This window comes from Nyctereutes procyonoides, unplaced genomic scaffold (genome assembly GCF_905146905.1).
Source record: "Nyctereutes procyonoides isolate TBG_1078 unplaced genomic scaffold, NYPRO_anot_genome, whole genome shotgun sequence".
NCBI lineage: Eukaryota > Metazoa > Chordata > Mammalia > Carnivora > Canidae > Nyctereutes > Nyctereutes procyonoides.
This window is the reverse complement of record NW_026575134.1, coordinates 19,043,502-19,060,768: the sequence shown is the minus strand read 5'-3', so window position 1 is coordinate 19,060,768 and position 17,267 is coordinate 19,043,502. Positions and strand designations below refer to the sequence as shown.

Here is a 17,267-nt window from a genome sequence, read left to right as displayed (position 1 = left end):
CCATCATCGCCACCCAGGTAGTGGTACCCTCAAAATTAGACTATTATACAGTGTCTCTTCAATGGCCTCAGTCAGTCCATCCTATGTCCTGCTCCAAAGAAACTTTCAGAAAGCACTCCTCTGATCCTTTCAGTGTCCTGGGCCATTAAATCTACCCTGGTGCAGCAGGAAGTGTAGGAAGTTAGAGTGTCACACTGGAGTTTGAAGTGTGAACCCAGGATGCCTCACTGTCCACATTGTGTCACTCTTTAGGTGGTTACTGAATGAAAATGACTGTCTCCTTTTAGATTAAATTTCAGTACTAAAGATCATTGCCCTAAGATGCAAACAACAGAAAGGTGCCTTAGTGGCTCAGGTGGTTGAGTGTCTGACTCTTGATTTCAGCTCAGGTCATGATTTCAGGATCATGAGATCGAGCCTAGCATTGGGCTCTATGTTCAGCAGACAGTCTGCTTGAGATTCTCTCTCTCCCTCTGCCCTCTGTAATTATGTTTGCATAATTTTTCTTCCTATTTGTGAAAGGAAGTCATCATGGAGATTTTCTTTTATTTTATTCTGACATCTTCTCTTTTTCTAGACTGGTCAGTGTAATAACCAGCAGAAGTAAAGGGTCATTTTAAAATCACATTTCCTAATAGAGGGTTAATGTAGCTAAAAAGATGATTGGTATGTTCAGAATCTAAAGTATAGAGTGCTTAGAATCTTTTCTTAAAAACCTGCTCTTCTCCAATGTTATCTTAGTAACAGTCACACAATCTGACCATCTGCTCAAGCAAACAACCATCATCCTAGATATCTCCCTATCCCTCGACCTACATACATAACCCATCACCAAGTCTAGCTGGTTTTATCATTTGAATATTTTTCAAACTGCTCCATTTATTTCCCCCTCCATAGTTGTCACCCTGGTGCCAAGAATCATCCAAACTACAACAAGAATCATATGAAATAATTAAAAGTATAAGCTTAGAAAGCAGTTAAGCCTGGTTCAATTCTCTCTCTGCCAGGTCCTTGCTATGGTCCATTGGGGTATGTTTTTTAAATTTTATTTTTATTTTTAAAGATTTTATTTAGAGATAATTGATATAATATCCTTAACACAATTTTTAGCACATACTACAAGTTCCTAAGTGTTGATATTTTCTTTCACCGGATTAGCATGCCATATATGTCATGTTAATAGATCTATTATATTAATCAATGCATCCTTTACATCTGTCTTATCCAATATGATAGGCACTAGCCATGGGAGGCTATTGAGCACTTGAAATGTATATAGCACAGGCTGAGATGGTCTTATAAATGTAAAATAACACAGATATTTAAATTTTGATATTAAAAATGTCATATATGTCAATAGTAATTTTTATATTGATTATAAGTTAAATGGTAATATTTTTATACATTGAATTAAAATGTTATTAAAATTAATTTTATTTATTCTAATTTTTCTAAATGGCTACTGAAAATTACACGTGGTTCATGTATATGGTTAGCATTCTATTTCCACTAGACCACTGATCTCGACTTTACCCATTTTCTCATATTTATATTTTATTCTAGAATGGCCAGTTACATTCTTGAAAGGCTTCAAATGCTTTGAGTTTTTGTTTAGAAATGCACTCAAATTATTCGAAATTTGTTAGAAAAGAAGATCTAAAAATTCCTGGCCAGGAGAGTGGGTGTGGAATTTTTATGCTTTGTAATTTTGATCTTTTAAAACTATAAATCAGCTTCAAGTAAAGATATTTTTTTCAAATAAGATATTTATAGTTTATTATATTGTACCCATTCAATATCCCCTTTTAGTAATTTTTTCCTTCAGTTTTATACCTTTATTTGACAATAAGTGGTTAGTTCTCATCCATATTAACTGCAGATTTTTGAAAGTGATGACAGGTACATAAGTAACCAACATAAAGAGTCTGTTTGGTGAATATCTTCATCTTCATTACATTTTTTTTGGATAACTGTACATAGATACTGGATGGAACATTCCTTATTGCTTTGGCCCAGACAGCTTTATTGAGCCTGGTGTTCCATCTGGAGTTCCCATCTCCTTCATGGCAAATTTCTGAATCTCTCTGGGTGCCTGAGGGGAATGCTCCTTGAAATCCCCTCCTTGGATGTGCCTTTGGATGTTGATGGTGTATTCTCTGGTCACTACCTCTGATAGCAGAACAGCCCTTCTTCTTGTCACCCTTGTTTGTGGGTGCCATTCTGCTAGGCCAAGGTTGGAAAGGATGAGCACAAGGTTTTGTCAGAGAGGGAAAGCAACATGTCAGGTACAACTAAGAGGTACAATTATTTTTAAATAATTCCTTCTGATTTAAATATAAAAATCCTTCCTATAAAGTCTCTCTCTCTCTCTTTTTTTTCTTGAGAGAGAGAAAGAGTGTAAGCAGTTGGTAGGGGCAGAAGAGGGGAGGAGGGAAAGAGAGATAATTTCAAGCAGGCTCCAAACCTTGCATGAGATTGTGACCTGAGCCAAAATAAAAAAATCTGACACACCCAACTGAGCCACCCAGGCACCCCTTTCTTTTAAACTCTTAATATTAGACATGGATATATGTCTCCCTGAATACATGGTGATTGTGAGAAATAAGTAGTAGTTGTTACACTAAAAGAATTTTGGTGAAAAAGTCTGGATTGAGTTAATTGAAACTTTGTAGAGCAGACAGAGAGATTAGGTAATTACTGCTCTTTCAGTCTTAAAATTTTGTAATGTAAAAGAGATTGTTTCAAATTGTTCTAGCACACAATGCTGCAATGAATTTTCTTGTAAATGTATCCTTTTTATTTACAAAAGGAAATTTGAAAGGATTTAATTTTATTTAAAAAATTGGAACAAATTTGAAAAAAATGATAGCATTTGTCATTTCTGGGATAGTGGTCACATGGGTATGTATTATTTCTTCAGGGCTTAGGTTAACTTAATTTTCATATTAGTCTTTTAAAATTTTTTCATATTAATCTTAGTAATTTGTTTATAAATTCTCCTGGGCATTTCATGAAGATATTCATGTTTACCTTTTCTTCCTATTCTCTTTATCTCTTATTATTTTTCTAGTTTTAATGACTTTAGCAGGATCTCAAGTCTGTGTGAACTATAGTGGCAATAGCAGGCATCCTTGTCATGACACCTACCTGAAAGGAAACAAAACTAAAATAGCTCCATTAAATGTGATGATTCCTGTAGATATACTGTAGATGCCCTCTGTTGTTTTTGTTCTTTTAAGGAAATGTCTTTCTCTGTCCTATTTGCTAATAATTTTTATCTCAACTGTGTAGAAAATCACATTGAGTGCTTTTTCAGTCTGTATTGAAAGATTAATTTTTTGATCATTTAATGTGGTGGTTATTAATTGCATTAGTAGCTTTTCAAGCTGAACAATCCCTACGTACCTTGCATTTTCTCTACTTGGCCACGAATTAGCTGATTTTAATGTACTGTTTAATATAATTAGCTAATATGAGGATCTTTGCATTTATGTTTATGAGTGAAATTGACCAACAGTTTTGTTCTCTTGTATCGTTTACTGAGTTTGGGTACCCAGATTATGTTAACCTAGTTAAATGAATCAGACAGCTTTCCTATTTTTCTATTTTTTTTGAAGAAAGAGTTGTATGATACATGTTCCTTGAAAACATACAAAACTCGAAATCTAATAGCATCTGGTCTTGGCTTTTTCTGGGAGAAGGGAAGTTGTGATCCTGATTCCCAGAAATATATCAATATAAAATTTTCAATTTTCGGTGTATATTGACCTATTATACACTTGTAGAATTTTAGTTATATTTAGTTATTTCTTCTTTTGTATGCTGCTATTATTTATTTGCCTCTTCTCTCTTCTTTTTTACTTAACCGGTACCAGTATAAGTTTGTTTCTTTATCTTTTCACAGCCTTATTTTTAATTTTTTTGTCCTAACTTTATCTTTTTCTTTTGTTTTTGGATTTAGTTTGTTATTCTTTTCCTAGGTTATTCAGATTTTATTTTTTATTATTATTATATTTTAAGATTTTTTTTTTATTTATTCATAGAGACACAGAGAGAGAGAGAGGCAGAGACACAGGCAGAGGGAGAAGCAGGCACCATGCAGGGACCCCAACATGGGACTCGATCCCGGATCTCCGGGATCACGCCCTGGGCTGAAGGTGGCACTAAACCACTGAGGCCACCGGGGCTGCCTGATTATTCAGATTTTAATGAATTTTCCACCTTTCTTTTTTCCTTATCTTTCATATATTCTGCTTAATATTAGTTCATAATTTGGTACATCTTCCTCTATTTTTCAGCAGCAAATAGATTTCAACTTAGTGCTTTCCTTATCATTCAAATGTAAAAATTTCACTTTTAGCGTATAATGTCAGCCTTAAACCAAAGGTGAAATGTTAGTTAGTTTTTAGAAATGGGGATTTTTTTCCTAAATATTCTTGTTTGATTTCTAATTTTACTGCATTGTAGTTGTAGAATATAAAGCATATGTTGCTACTTATTTGAAATTTTTTGAAACTTCTTTTGGGGCCAGGTATATGACCATCATTGGTAAATGTTTCATGTATGCTTGAAAATATGTATTTTATGTTCATTTGATATGAAGTTCTAGACATAGATCTAGTATATCTAACTTAGTAATGCCATTGAAATCGTCTCTACCTTTATAGTTTTCTGCATATCATATACTCATTTCCATGAAATGTGTGTTCGTTTACCGTCTTTCCATATCTGATATGTTATTGCTACTTATACTAAGAGGCTATACCCTCAGCTGCATATTGATAGTAAAAATCTACCCAGTTTACTTTTTTCATACATATTTAACATCTCTCTTTGATAATTTTCATTTTTATCTTTTCTCTTTCTCTGATATTAAAATTTCTAGTTGATATTGCCTTTATTATCAATTTTTCTGCATCTTATTATGTGTGCTTTTGTTTTGAATATCTTCTAGACACATTGCTATTTTTTATTTTTAATACAATCTGAAAGTCAGTCTTTTTATTATTGTTTTTCCTATTTTGATTAATAAGTTTTACCATAAATTAATTTGTTACTATTGTATTAGATGTTTTCTACCTACTGCAATTAATATTATTTTGTTTCCCATTTCCCTGACCCTGACTTTAGATGTTTTTTTATGAATTAACTGTATGCATTCAATTTTGTTATGTTGGTGGTTATTAATTCATTAAGATTATTTCAACAAATTTTTTAACCATTGACTGTGTCCTGGTCAATGCTGTATGCAGGGGGATTAAACAGATTCATAGTTTGTTTATGTTTCCTTATCAATGTCTTTAACTTTATGAATAAACATGTTTCCCTCTGAACAGGGAAAAATATTCATACAATTCCCTATCTCATATTTCTCTCTTCCCCTAGTAAGTTTTAGTTTTAAATTTTTGTGCTTATATTAATGATTAAATTATTACTTTTTCAGACACCAATAAATTTTACTTATGTTTTATGTGTTCTTCCCTTCATAGCAATTTCTTGCTTATGAAATAAATTCCTTCATTTCAAAAGTTAAACCTCTAAGAATTTTAAGAATTCTCTTAAAGAGATTTTTCATGTTGCTAGACTCTCTGATAACTACTATCTTTATTTTTGGTCTAACATTGAAGCGATAGCTCAGCTGAATACAATATCAGATTCAAATTCTTTTCCTTATAAACTTTCTTGACAATCAGTGTTGCTATTGAAGAGGCTGATAGGTATTGGATTTTAGTTTCCCTCTGAAAGGCAAGTTTTCGTTTCCTCTGAAAATTATAAGTGGTTTCCTTTCTGGGCTCTTTAAAATTTGTTTTTGTTTTTTAAGAGAGTGCATGTGTGGCACAGGGAGGGGAAGAGGGAGAAGGAAAGAGAATCTTAAGCTTCATCTCACACCCCTTACACCTGAGATCATGACCTGAGCCAAAATCAAGAGTCGAACCTTAACCAACTGAGCCACTTAGGCAGCCTTTTTTTGTTTTTAATAATCATAATGTTACTATAATATATCCATATTAGAAAGGATTTTTCCCACTTATATCTCCTATTCAGTTCTTCTTTAAATGGAAGTCTTATGTCTTTCATTAATTTGAATAAATTATTAGTATTTTTTCTTCAAATATTTTCTATATGTGTATCTTCTCTCTCCTTCTAGATGGGTATTGCTATTTCTAATCTCCATATCTTTTGACTTTTTTTCCCATTCATTCCATCTCTTTATTCCCTGCTAATACCTTCTGAAAGAGTTCTTCAATCTTATCTGTCAGCTCAGTAAATCATCCTTCAAATATATTCAACAAGTTCTCTTCACTGGCAATAAGTAACTAGAAAATGAAATGGAAAGTAGATGCTATTTGTGATAACAATGAAAACTATCAATTGCCTGGGAAATAATCTAGCAAAGACTGCCTGAGAGCTTTATAGAGATTTTAAAAAATTCTATTAAAAGATGTCAAGTAGATCTGAATGGAGAGATATACTCATGCATACAATGAATAAAAATTTTAAATATTTTAATTGTCATCAAGTAAATCTATAAATTCATCACTATTCAATTGAATACCACAGCTAAATTTTGGAAGAAACTTGACAAATTTATTCCAAAATTTATACAGAAAGATAATTTTCCGTGAATTGCTAAAGCAGTTTTCAAAAAGTACAAAGATGGGAAATTCACACTATTAGGTAGTAATACAGATTACAGCACCAAATGTTAAAACCATCAGTGTGGTACTAGTGCAGGGATGTACTGATTGCAGGAATAAAAAAACAAACAAACAAACAAACAATGATTTAGGCAAATCACTTGTTATATGATAGAGGATAGATTACATAACTATGAAGAAATGATGGACATTTTTGTAAATGAAACTAGAAACTTAATTTGCTATTTAAAGAAAAATAAAATTGGACTTCTAGCACATACCTTTACAGAAATAAATAAGTAAATAAGTAAATAATAAAATAACTCCAAATGGGTAAAAGATCTACATATGAAATTGAAATAATCAAATGAACCACAGATCATGTTTATCAGAGCAAGATATAAATGCCCAAATCACAGAGAAAAGCCAATATATTTTGACTAATATGAGAACTGGGCAATGCAAAGTAAGAATTTCTACGAATAAATGCCACTCACAGGTTGTGTCACTGGGAAGGAGACCATAAGAGCAGATTTATTATAGATGGTTCTTGAGGTGAACCCTATGAAAGGGAGAGAAGGAAACAAGGTAGGATTGGGTTAGAGGGAAAAGTGCTCTGATGCGGTATCAGTGAAAGCTTTTTCTCTGAAACAAGAGAGATCTGGGCCCAAACATCCCTATATTAACCAGTTCCTGGATGCAGGTTACCCTTGCATTCACCAGTTCCTAGGATGGGAGTGTGACTTTGGGTGAGACAATTTTCTCTAGCCAAGCCAGTTCTCACTGATTATTATGGAATTTCTGGAAGTTATCTCTTTTCATTCCTGGGAGAATAAATCCTCTGGTCTTGAACCAGGATCTGAGTGATATATCACAGATTCCATTTCAGTCAAAAGATTGAGATTAAAGTGGTAGCTGGGAATTACATATTATAATGAATAAATAATGAGAATTAGTATATAACATGTCCGGTGATTTCCATAGAACCTAGCAAAAAAAAAAAATCAAAGGAAAAAACAATAGAATTAAAAACTTAAATGATTAATATATAAAGTTACCCTAATCTCATTAATGAGAAGAATGAAGAAATATGTATTAGACATGTTGACCATAGCATCGTTTGTTCTAGTAAATAACTGGAGTAATTTAGCTATTGATTGCTAATGAAATTAGTTGATAACATATAGCACATGCATTATAATAGAATGAGGTACATGAGGTAAAAGAAACAAACCAATTAGCTGTACTTAAAAAGAGAATAGATTTTAAAATATATATAATGTTGACTGTGGAAAGTAAGAAACAAGATTTTAACGCTGAAAACATCTTATAAATTTAACAAAACATGTAAAATATCTATATTCTTGTACTTGACAATAGTATATCTAAAGTAAGATATGTAATGTGTTTTGGAAGCTATGATGGATTAGTTGGTATCAGATTTACCCTATTATCCCTAAAGAACTATAAATGCTGATTAACATATATAAAGCAATTGTCTGCAGGCATTGGGCAGAACCAATCCAGGCCTACAATCTTTAAAAGAAGAAAAGCATATGAAGTGAGTCCTCTATTCTCCCCTGTTTTCTGTCTGAAGATATTTTTCAATCCACAGCAAAGGGAAATAGAGTACAGACAGTGGAAGTCTAACTGAGCAGGAAACACAAATTTGAATGTAAGGCTGAAGTGGCTGAGACTGAAGTAGAGGGAATCGCAGGAAACACCATTCTCCAAATCTGCATAATTATTCATGTTCTTGACCAATTTCTAAGTTACCTATGCACAGAATGAGACTCGGAGAGGTAGTATTTTTTGCTTTCTTTTTGGATTTTTTTTTAAATATTTTATTTATTCATGAGAAACACAGAGAAAGAGAGAGAGAGGCAGAGACATAGGTAGAGGGAGAAGCAGGCTCCATGCAGGGAGCCCGACGCGGGACTTGATCCCAGTACCCAGGGATCACGCCTGGGCTGAAGGCGGTGCTAAACTGCTGAACCACCAGGGCTGCCCATCTTTTGGGATTTTTTAAAATATTAATAATTGATTTTTAGTTTTACCTTACTGGGATTAGAAAAAAATCTTTTAAAATTCTTTTTTAAGATTTGTTTGAGAGAGAGGGAGAGTGATGGGGGAGGGGCAAGGGGGGGAGAGAATCTCAAGCAGTCTCCCTGCTGAGTCTGATGTGGGGCTTGATCTCATGCCCCTGAGATCATGCCCTGAGCTGAAGCCAAGAGTCAGATGCTAATTGACTGAGCCACCCAGGTGCTCCAAGAAAATGGTCTTAATTAGATTACCCTTTCCTTCTTCCCCAAGAGGAAAAGCACAAGGCTAATCAATCAGTTTCTCAGAATGGTTGCCAGATTCAAGCACCAAAACTATTTAAAGTAAGAGGGTTAGTGAAACTAGCAAAAGTGCTAGTGCTGCAACTAGCCCTGAGGCCATAGTTGATATATATCCATCAACTTTTTCCTCCACTACTCATTTTACATTTTTTTTTCACTGTTGGCCATCTTTTTGGCTATTCTGAGGGGTGTGCTCAGCAGGGAAGCTCAAAACTTTACTCTTTAGGGGTAAGCCTTTTGTTTTCTTTTGTGTGTGTGTATGTGTGTGTTAGCTCTCTGACAATATAGAGCCACAGTGACCCACATTTCCTACTAATTAAGCTCTAGTGTAGTGTCCTCATGCATTACATTATGACTGTTGCTGTGTTACCAATAGAATATGGCATGACTTCCAAGACTAGGTCATAAAAGGTGTTGTATCTTCTGCCTTGATCTCTTGGGCACTCATTCTTAGAGCTTTCAGCCACCATGGAAGAAATCAAACTAGCTTGAGGATAATACGCTAGAGAGAGGCTTTGAAACACATAAGTCCCCAAAAGTACACAGGGAGAGATGCACGGGCAGTCCCCAGCTGTTCCAATCCCTATATATTCAAGTCATCCCAGTTGAGACCCCAGACAATTCATCTGGCAGAGATAAGATGTCCCTGGTGAGCTCTGCCCAAATTATAAATTCACAAACAAAATGACATGTTGTTTTTATTTTAAGCCACCAAAATTTTACACAAAAATAGATATCCAAATGCTTATCTAGACACGGTTGCTGCAGTTATCCATTTACAGTTATCATGGGCATAAAGGTCATAAAATCAATGGATTATAGACAATATCCTCTGTACCTTAATATCTAATTACTTTGGTAATTAGAGTTGGTTACCATAATATGCTAACCCCCCTTTTTTCCCTACCAGTATAAGTCATTATACTGGCCCACCAGTATAAGGACTAAAATCAGTCCTGTTCAGTTTAGCATTAGCATATCACACCAGTCTAGATTTGCTTTGCTTCAGCCTAGATTCCTTTCTTCTGTGTTAGTTGATTGTTGGGAATACCCCTTAAGGCTAAAGATGTTAAACTGAGATAGAAGTATCAGTCGGTGGAAGTCTGGCTACCTGCTTGTGTGATTTACTAGTACATTGTGGATATGCTCAGGCTGAAATCTAAATGCCATTTCTGCACCTGCCCAACCTTATGAAATTATGAGAAAGGCGAAGAGACCCCAGGGGCATCGTCATTTAGTATCCCATGGTCAGGTTATCAGTTTCTAGTAAGATCCAAGATAATGGAAGAATTTTTGTTAAAATTGAGCCTAGTTCTCTCACAGAAAAGGCATGATCTCCCTCTGAATCCTAGAAACATATCAGAAAGTTTGTGCAAAAAAAAACCCTTTCTCTTCACAGATCTTTGTTAAATCTGCCCATGTAGCTAAACATCTCGGGGGGGGGGGGGGGAGGGGTGTGGATCTTCTGCAGAATCCTCTCTTCCTCTTGATGAGGACAATCATCCAAAATGGATAGCTTCCAAGTCACCAAATACATGGGTCAGAGCAGTATTTTCAATTTCAGTATATGCTTCCTTCAAAATCAGAAGAGGCCTATCAAACACTGTACCTCTAGGAAAGGACCTGTCAGGTACAGAGTGTGGAAATTTGCCCTTAGTCTTAGAAGGGATGTTACGGCATATTACAGACCACTATGCCTTCAAAACTCTGGTAGTATCTTGAATCTTCATGGGGCTTATCTCCACCTTCTTGATATGATGTGTCTTATTAGCATATCTGGCATACTTTCCACTTCCTGCTCACCAAGTCTGATTACCATGATGCCATCAGTATACTGGGCTAGTGTTATGTTCTATATAGCTTGTTAAGATGATCAAGATACCTGAATTCTCTGTCACTATGACACTGGACTAGGTAATAAATGTGAACTTCGGTTCTTACCATGTGAATAAAAACCAAACCTGATCCTCCTTAGTGAAAGGAATTGGAAAAAAAATATATTTATTTGCAAGATCAGTAGCCCTGTAACAAGTGCCAAAGCCTGTGTTAATTTATTAGCACTTAACCAAGTGGTAGCCCCAATAGCAGCTACTATGGCAGATGGTAGAGTGTAGCAGCTGTGATTGGGGCTACCGCTTGGATAAATTTATAATAATATATATATCTGCCATGTTTCATTTCATTTTTTTGCAGGATACATATAGTTGAATTAGATGAAGATATTAATGTAAACCATTACCTCTATCTTTGATACTGGTATTAATCTCAGCAATTCTTCCCATTATGTAGTATTACTTCTGATTATAATTTTCCTCAGGGTAGGAGTATAATTTCTGGGGCTTCTACTTGGCTCTTGATGACCCAGTGGCTCTTATTCCATAGATCATAATAGCAGTTGTTAAATATTTCTCTCTCAATAATGTACACTTGGACCAGGAAAAAACAACAGGTTAGGACCAAAGATATTTGAATACACTGTGAAATGGACTTAAGCCAAATTCCATCTGGCTTCTAGAAGCTCCTATTTATCCAAAGAATCATGGTGTTGTTTCAGATCCCATGGCATCACTGTCAGCTCAGACCTTAATCCTAGAAATATCTGGATTTTCCAATTTCCTCAATGTCAGTTACCCAAGGAATGATTCCAGGTTCCTTTGGAAAATAATCAAGGGCATGTTTACTGTTTAAATTTCATGTGGCCTTGTAGGTTTCATTCACAAGGGAACCATGTGCTTCAGTCAATGAGTTCTGAATTTGAGACCTGACTTAGATCTGGAAATTGAGTGAGAAGCCACATTTTCCCATTTTAGCAGCTGATGACAGTCTTCTGCCTATCATCTTTTTTTTTTAATTTGTCATAGGTATCTGCCCACCTCTCTCATGTCTAAGAGCACTATGACCTATTAGCTATTACCACAGATTCCTGAAGGTCAAGGCAACTTGATGACAAGCTGGCAATACCATGCCTCTGATAATTTAGTGTTAGGCACTGGCCTCGTCGCCTTTGATATTAGAGTCCACTTCGATAGCAACAATCTACACTGTCAATCACAGCCTGCAAAGTGCAGCTACCACCAACCAGGCTTCTTAAAGATGTTAGTGTCCCCTCTGTAGCACATTCCTATAGGATGTCTTCTAAGCCCATCAAGGAATCTTAATCATGTCACAGGTGATCAAGCCTTACATAGAAATCTATTCCAATATTCCATCTCCTTGAGTCTTTTCATCCCTTCTGCAATATCAAAACTTGCAGATTTTTGATCCTGTTTTCTTTATTCAAGCTTCAAGAAGTTATCCTAGCAAAATCTGGGGGGATGAACTTCAGTGTTGTTTCCAGATCATCAATTCTGAGACATGTGGGAGTGAGTGCTTCCATTCAATAAATTCTCTCATATCCAGCATTATGATTCACCCAAGGAATAACTCTCTCAAGCTCTGCTTCTCAAGTTTCTGCCAGCACTTACTTTTCAGGTGTGTCAGTTCCTTTGGTGCCAAATTTATTTAAATTTTAGAGATTAACTGTACCTCCCAGCTCAGATTGTATTCAGGCTTAACCCTAACTATTGACCAAGGCAATGAAATAAAGTGGATAGACTATTAAGGACTACACTATCTTCAGAGGTACCTGCCTCAGAAGATGTCATTACATTTGCTCCTGTGGCTAGGGAAATAGGGCTTTCTTTGCTGGTCTAGATGGTTCAAGAGAATTTAGAAGTGAAAGTTTTTCAGGTTTGTCTACCCAAATGATCCTTTTTTTGTCTCAATATCCCATTTCTTTCCTAATCCACTAACTTTAGCATAGAGATCTTGAAGCTATGCATTGTGGGAGTACTGAAACTTTAATTAGATTCTGAACCTAATTCTAAGCACATTCTGTTCTGATGCAATGGATGAGAGTCTTCTAAAAACTGATGGAAGCCCTCTGGATTTCACATTACTTATGATGATGCTTGGTTGACCTGAACTTAGTATTTTACTTTTCCATCATCTATAATGCCATTAAGAAAAGCTGGTTTGCACAATCCTAATAATTATTGCTGACCCCCTACTTTTAAGATACCATAGCCATCACATATTCCAAAGCTTCTCATTTTACCTATGTTTTATTCCAAAGCAGCAAAGGTGAAAACCTTAGAAATCATGTGCCAAAGCTAGTCACAAATTTTCAGTCTCCTACCACCACTGATACTAGAATCCTCCAACTGCAGCCCCAGCTTTGCCTATTGTGGGCAGGGTTTGGTCTTTGTGTTGTTGGTAGGCCAGTTGGGAGTCACCTTGGGCTTGAGTTGAGTCAGATGAGGCACTGGCCAGAGAGGCCATAGCACTGAACTACGGGGTACTCTCCCACCATTGTGCCCTAAAAGGCTTTTATTGGTGGGTGGGGCCTACAGTCAGACCAGATGTCTGCCCCCAGCCCATTGCTGGGGCTGCAGTTGGATTGATATGTGTGGTTATCTTCCGCTCTCCCCAGGGCAGGAATCACTTTGGAGTGGTGTTGGCCCTGTCAGGGTTGCTTACACATTGACAGACTTGTGGCACCCCTTTGGATAAACTCCTGCCAAGGGCATAACTGGAAGTGGCTTGTCCGCAGGGGAATGAGCGGTTGGACACATGGTTCAGCAGGTTCATGTTGGTCCACTGTTGGAGTTGATCTGCAGCCGCTGAGAAAACTCCTGATGAACTGCTGGGTTAGAGGGGCGGGTCCACAAAGAGTGCTGGGTGTGGGATACTCTTTGCAAGCTCAGTGGAGAGTTGGTGCTGTGCTGGTTCCCACAGGTGTATGTAGGCTAGGGGGCAGAGGAGGGAAATGGTGTCACACAGACCTTTTGTTCTTGGAGAAGTCTCCGAAAGAATCCTGCCCCTCCAGCACATGCCCTGACACTAGGAAATAAATCTCCTTCCCATATACCCTGATTTTTCACACTTGCTGCTTCTATGCTGTATATCACTGTTTTTTTTTTTTTTTCTGTCTCTTAAGAGCAGGGACTCCACCCTCCAGCTCTCCCAGAGCTGAGCCCACTATTTTTTAAAGTTCCAGGTATTAATCCCAACGGAATGTTAAACTCCTTTGTTCTTCAAAGCCAACTGTTATAGAGATTCTTCTTTCCAGTGTGGGTCCCCCATGTTTCGGGTGCCTATTGTTGGATCTGGTCCTGTTCCCCAACCGTGGCCACCATATCCCTCCCTCCTATGGGCAGTTCTGCAGTCTACTTGGCTCCCAACTGCATCTCTGCCCTTCCTAACCTCTTTAATGTGTTTTCTTCTTTACATTTAGCTGTGGAGAGTCTGTTCTGCCATTCTTTGGGTCATTTTCTTGGTTATTAACACTGATTACTCTTTATTTATATTGCTTTGCTGGGAACTGAATTTTTTGAGGGTTTGAGAGCTGTAGGTACTTAGAGGGTAATAAAGTCTAAGGTAGTAATGTTGTGAGTTATCACTGAAAGTAAAGTATATTGTGGTAAATGGACAGCAGTTTAAATTTGTTGTTAGCAAAATCCCTGCATCTCTTGCACTAGAGATGGGTAGTGGGTGTGAATTGCGACCTTGCTCAGCCTTCTTCTTAGGTACTGCTCACACTTGAGGGGCAAAGTATATGATGGACTCCAGTGGCTTCTCAGTCTACCAGTGTCCAGACCTTGGGAAACAGTTGTTTTCATCTTTTTTTTTTCAAGATATTCTGACTTAGTAACTTAAACTTCTGTCATGCTCATGGAAAGTTGAGAAATGTTATTTCTAGGGTAGTTTAAGTGGTAAATAGTTTAAGCCATTTTCACTCTTAGCACAAACAGCATCTGCATCAATAATGATTTTGACCAAGGACATGTATTTTTAAAGCTTAATTTACTAATCAGTGAAATGGTTGTATTACTTTCCCCCCAACTTAAAGATCTCTGAATTTTTTTAAAGATTTATTTATTTATTCATGATAGACAGAGAGAGAGAGAGACAGAGAGAGAGAGAGAGAGAAGCAGAGACACAGGCAGAGGGAGAAGCAGGCTCCACGCCGGGAGCCTGATGCGGGACTTGATCCCGGGACTCCAGGACTGCGCCCTGGGCCAAAGGTAGGAGCCAAACCGCTGAGCCACCCAGGGATCCCAGATCTCTGAATTTTTTATATCATGAGTTGTAAGAAATATATGTATTTTGTCTTCATTCATGGTTCCTGGCTCACAGCTCCCAATATCCATGGAACTTTTTAGCAATAGAGCAATAGAGCAATAGGAGTATCTTTTGTTATAATATTTGGTTTCTTGTCCTCAGCTCCTGAAATGGATTCAGAGACATCAAAATGAAATGGCTGTACTGTTATTCATAACAGGCTCCTTTCCACAACCGGGCTTATGAGGTAACATTTGGAAAGCAATTGAGAACTAAAAAGAATACAGGGTTGGAACTTTCAGACCTACCCCACTTCCCCACCCTGACTTCTAGGGAGGAGCAGAAGAGGGCTGGAGGTTGAATAATTTGTCAGTGGCTAATGATTTAATTAGTGATGCCTATGAAATAAAGCCTCCATAAAATCCCAAATGATCATTCAGAGAGCTTCTGGGTAGGTGAACGTGTAGAGATGCAGGGAGAGTGGTGTATCAGAGAGGGCATGGAAACTTGAAGTCCTTTCCCCGTACCTTGACCTACACATCTATTTTGTCTTGTGTTCCTGAGTTATATCCTCTTATAATGAATGGTAATGTAGTAAACTATTTGCCTGAGTTCTTTGAGCTTCCCTATCAAATCATTTGAATCTGGGGGGGGGGGGGGCGTGTCACTGGAACCTTATCTATAGCTAGTTGGAATCTGAAGGAGGCTGGGCAGTCTTGTGAAACTAAACTTTTAAATTGTGGAATCTGATGCTGTCTCTGGGTAAATACTGTTAGGATTGGGTTGACTTTTAGAATACCTACTGGGTATCCAATAATTGCTTGTTGGTGTGCACAACTCCTCCTCCCCATCCCATAGGAACTGGATGCAGAATCCTTTATAATTGTTCTCAATACTCAGTGTGGCTAAGTGACAGTAAGAGAAGTCTGAGTCAGATCAAAGAAATGTCTCTTTGATGGGATACTTTACCATCAGTTACAGTAAATGGGAGGAAGTTTATAGCAATAGACACCTACTTAAAAGGAAAAATCTCAAATAACCTAGCTTTATACATCAAGAAACTAGAAAAAGAAGAACAAGTTAAGGCCAGAGTTAGTAGAATGCAAACAATAACAAAGTCAGAGCAGAAATAGAGACTAAACAGAAAATAGAAAAGATCAATGAAGCTAAAACGTGTTTCTTTAAAAAAAAATAGATAAAACTAGCTAGATTCACCAAGAAAAAAAGAGAGGCCTCAAATAAATAAAATCAGAAATAAAAGATGAGATATTAAAACAGATACCACAGAAATATAAAGGATCAAAGAGAGTAGCATGAACATTTATAAGCCAACAGATTGAACAACATATAAGATATGGATAAATTCCTAGAAATATACAGCCTACCTAGACTGAATAATGAAGAAATAAAACATCTCAACATCAGACTAATTTTCAAAGAGGCTGACTGAATCAGTAGTCAAAAACCTCCCAAAAACCCAAGTCCATAGCAGATGGCTTCATTGGTGAATTTTCCAGAAGATTTTTTTGTTTTTTCCTACCAAAGATTTAAAGAATAATAATACTAATCTTTCTTAAACTCTTCAAAATAATATCAGAGGAGGGAACATTTTCAAACTCATTTCATTAAGCTGGCATTATCCTGATACCAAAATCAGACAAGGATACCACAAATAAACTTTACAGGCTAATATCATGGATTAATATAGATACAAAAATCCTCAATGAAATATTAGCAAACTGAGTTCAACAATACATTGAAAGGATCGTATGCCATATCAAGTGGGATTTATTCCAGGGATGCAAAGATGGTTCAACATCCACAAATCAGACAGTGTGATACACCACATCAATGAAATGATTAAAATCATACGATTACCTCATAGATACAGAAAAAAGCATTAGACAAAAATTCAGCATTCATTTATGATACAAACCTCAAGAAAGTAGGTATACAAACAAGTAAATGGGTCAAAACACACACACACACACACACACACACACACACACTAACCTCCAATGATAAATCGAAGATAAATAAATCATTAGATCATTTTTAACGGGTTGTATAAGGATTTATTCCCGAAGGCAGTGGGTATTGAATGCAGAGGCTTAAAGAATGAGTCAGAAGGGGGCATCTGAATTAGTCGTTTAATTGTCCGACTCTTGGTTTTGGCTCAAGTCAT

General features: G+C 36.5%; 1 protein-coding gene across 1 annotated transcript; it reads right to left on the bottom strand.

The window, feature by feature from the left end:
- Positions 1–1,853: 1,853 nt before the first annotated feature.
- On the bottom strand, positions 1,854–2,219 carry LOC129494152 (60S ribosomal protein L31-like). Its single transcript, XM_055300914.1, has one exon. The coding sequence runs from the start codon at positions 2,217–2,219 to the stop codon at positions 1,854–1,856; it is 366 nt and encodes a 121-aa protein (XP_055156889.1).
- Between the last annotated feature and the right edge of the window lie 15,048 nt (positions 2,220–17,267).

Excerpts from the sequence above, each read along its gene's own strand:
- LOC129494152 (XM_055300914.1), bottom strand. The coding sequence starts at position 2,219 with ATGGCACCCACAAACAAGGGTGACAAGAAGAAGGGCTGTTCTGCTATC.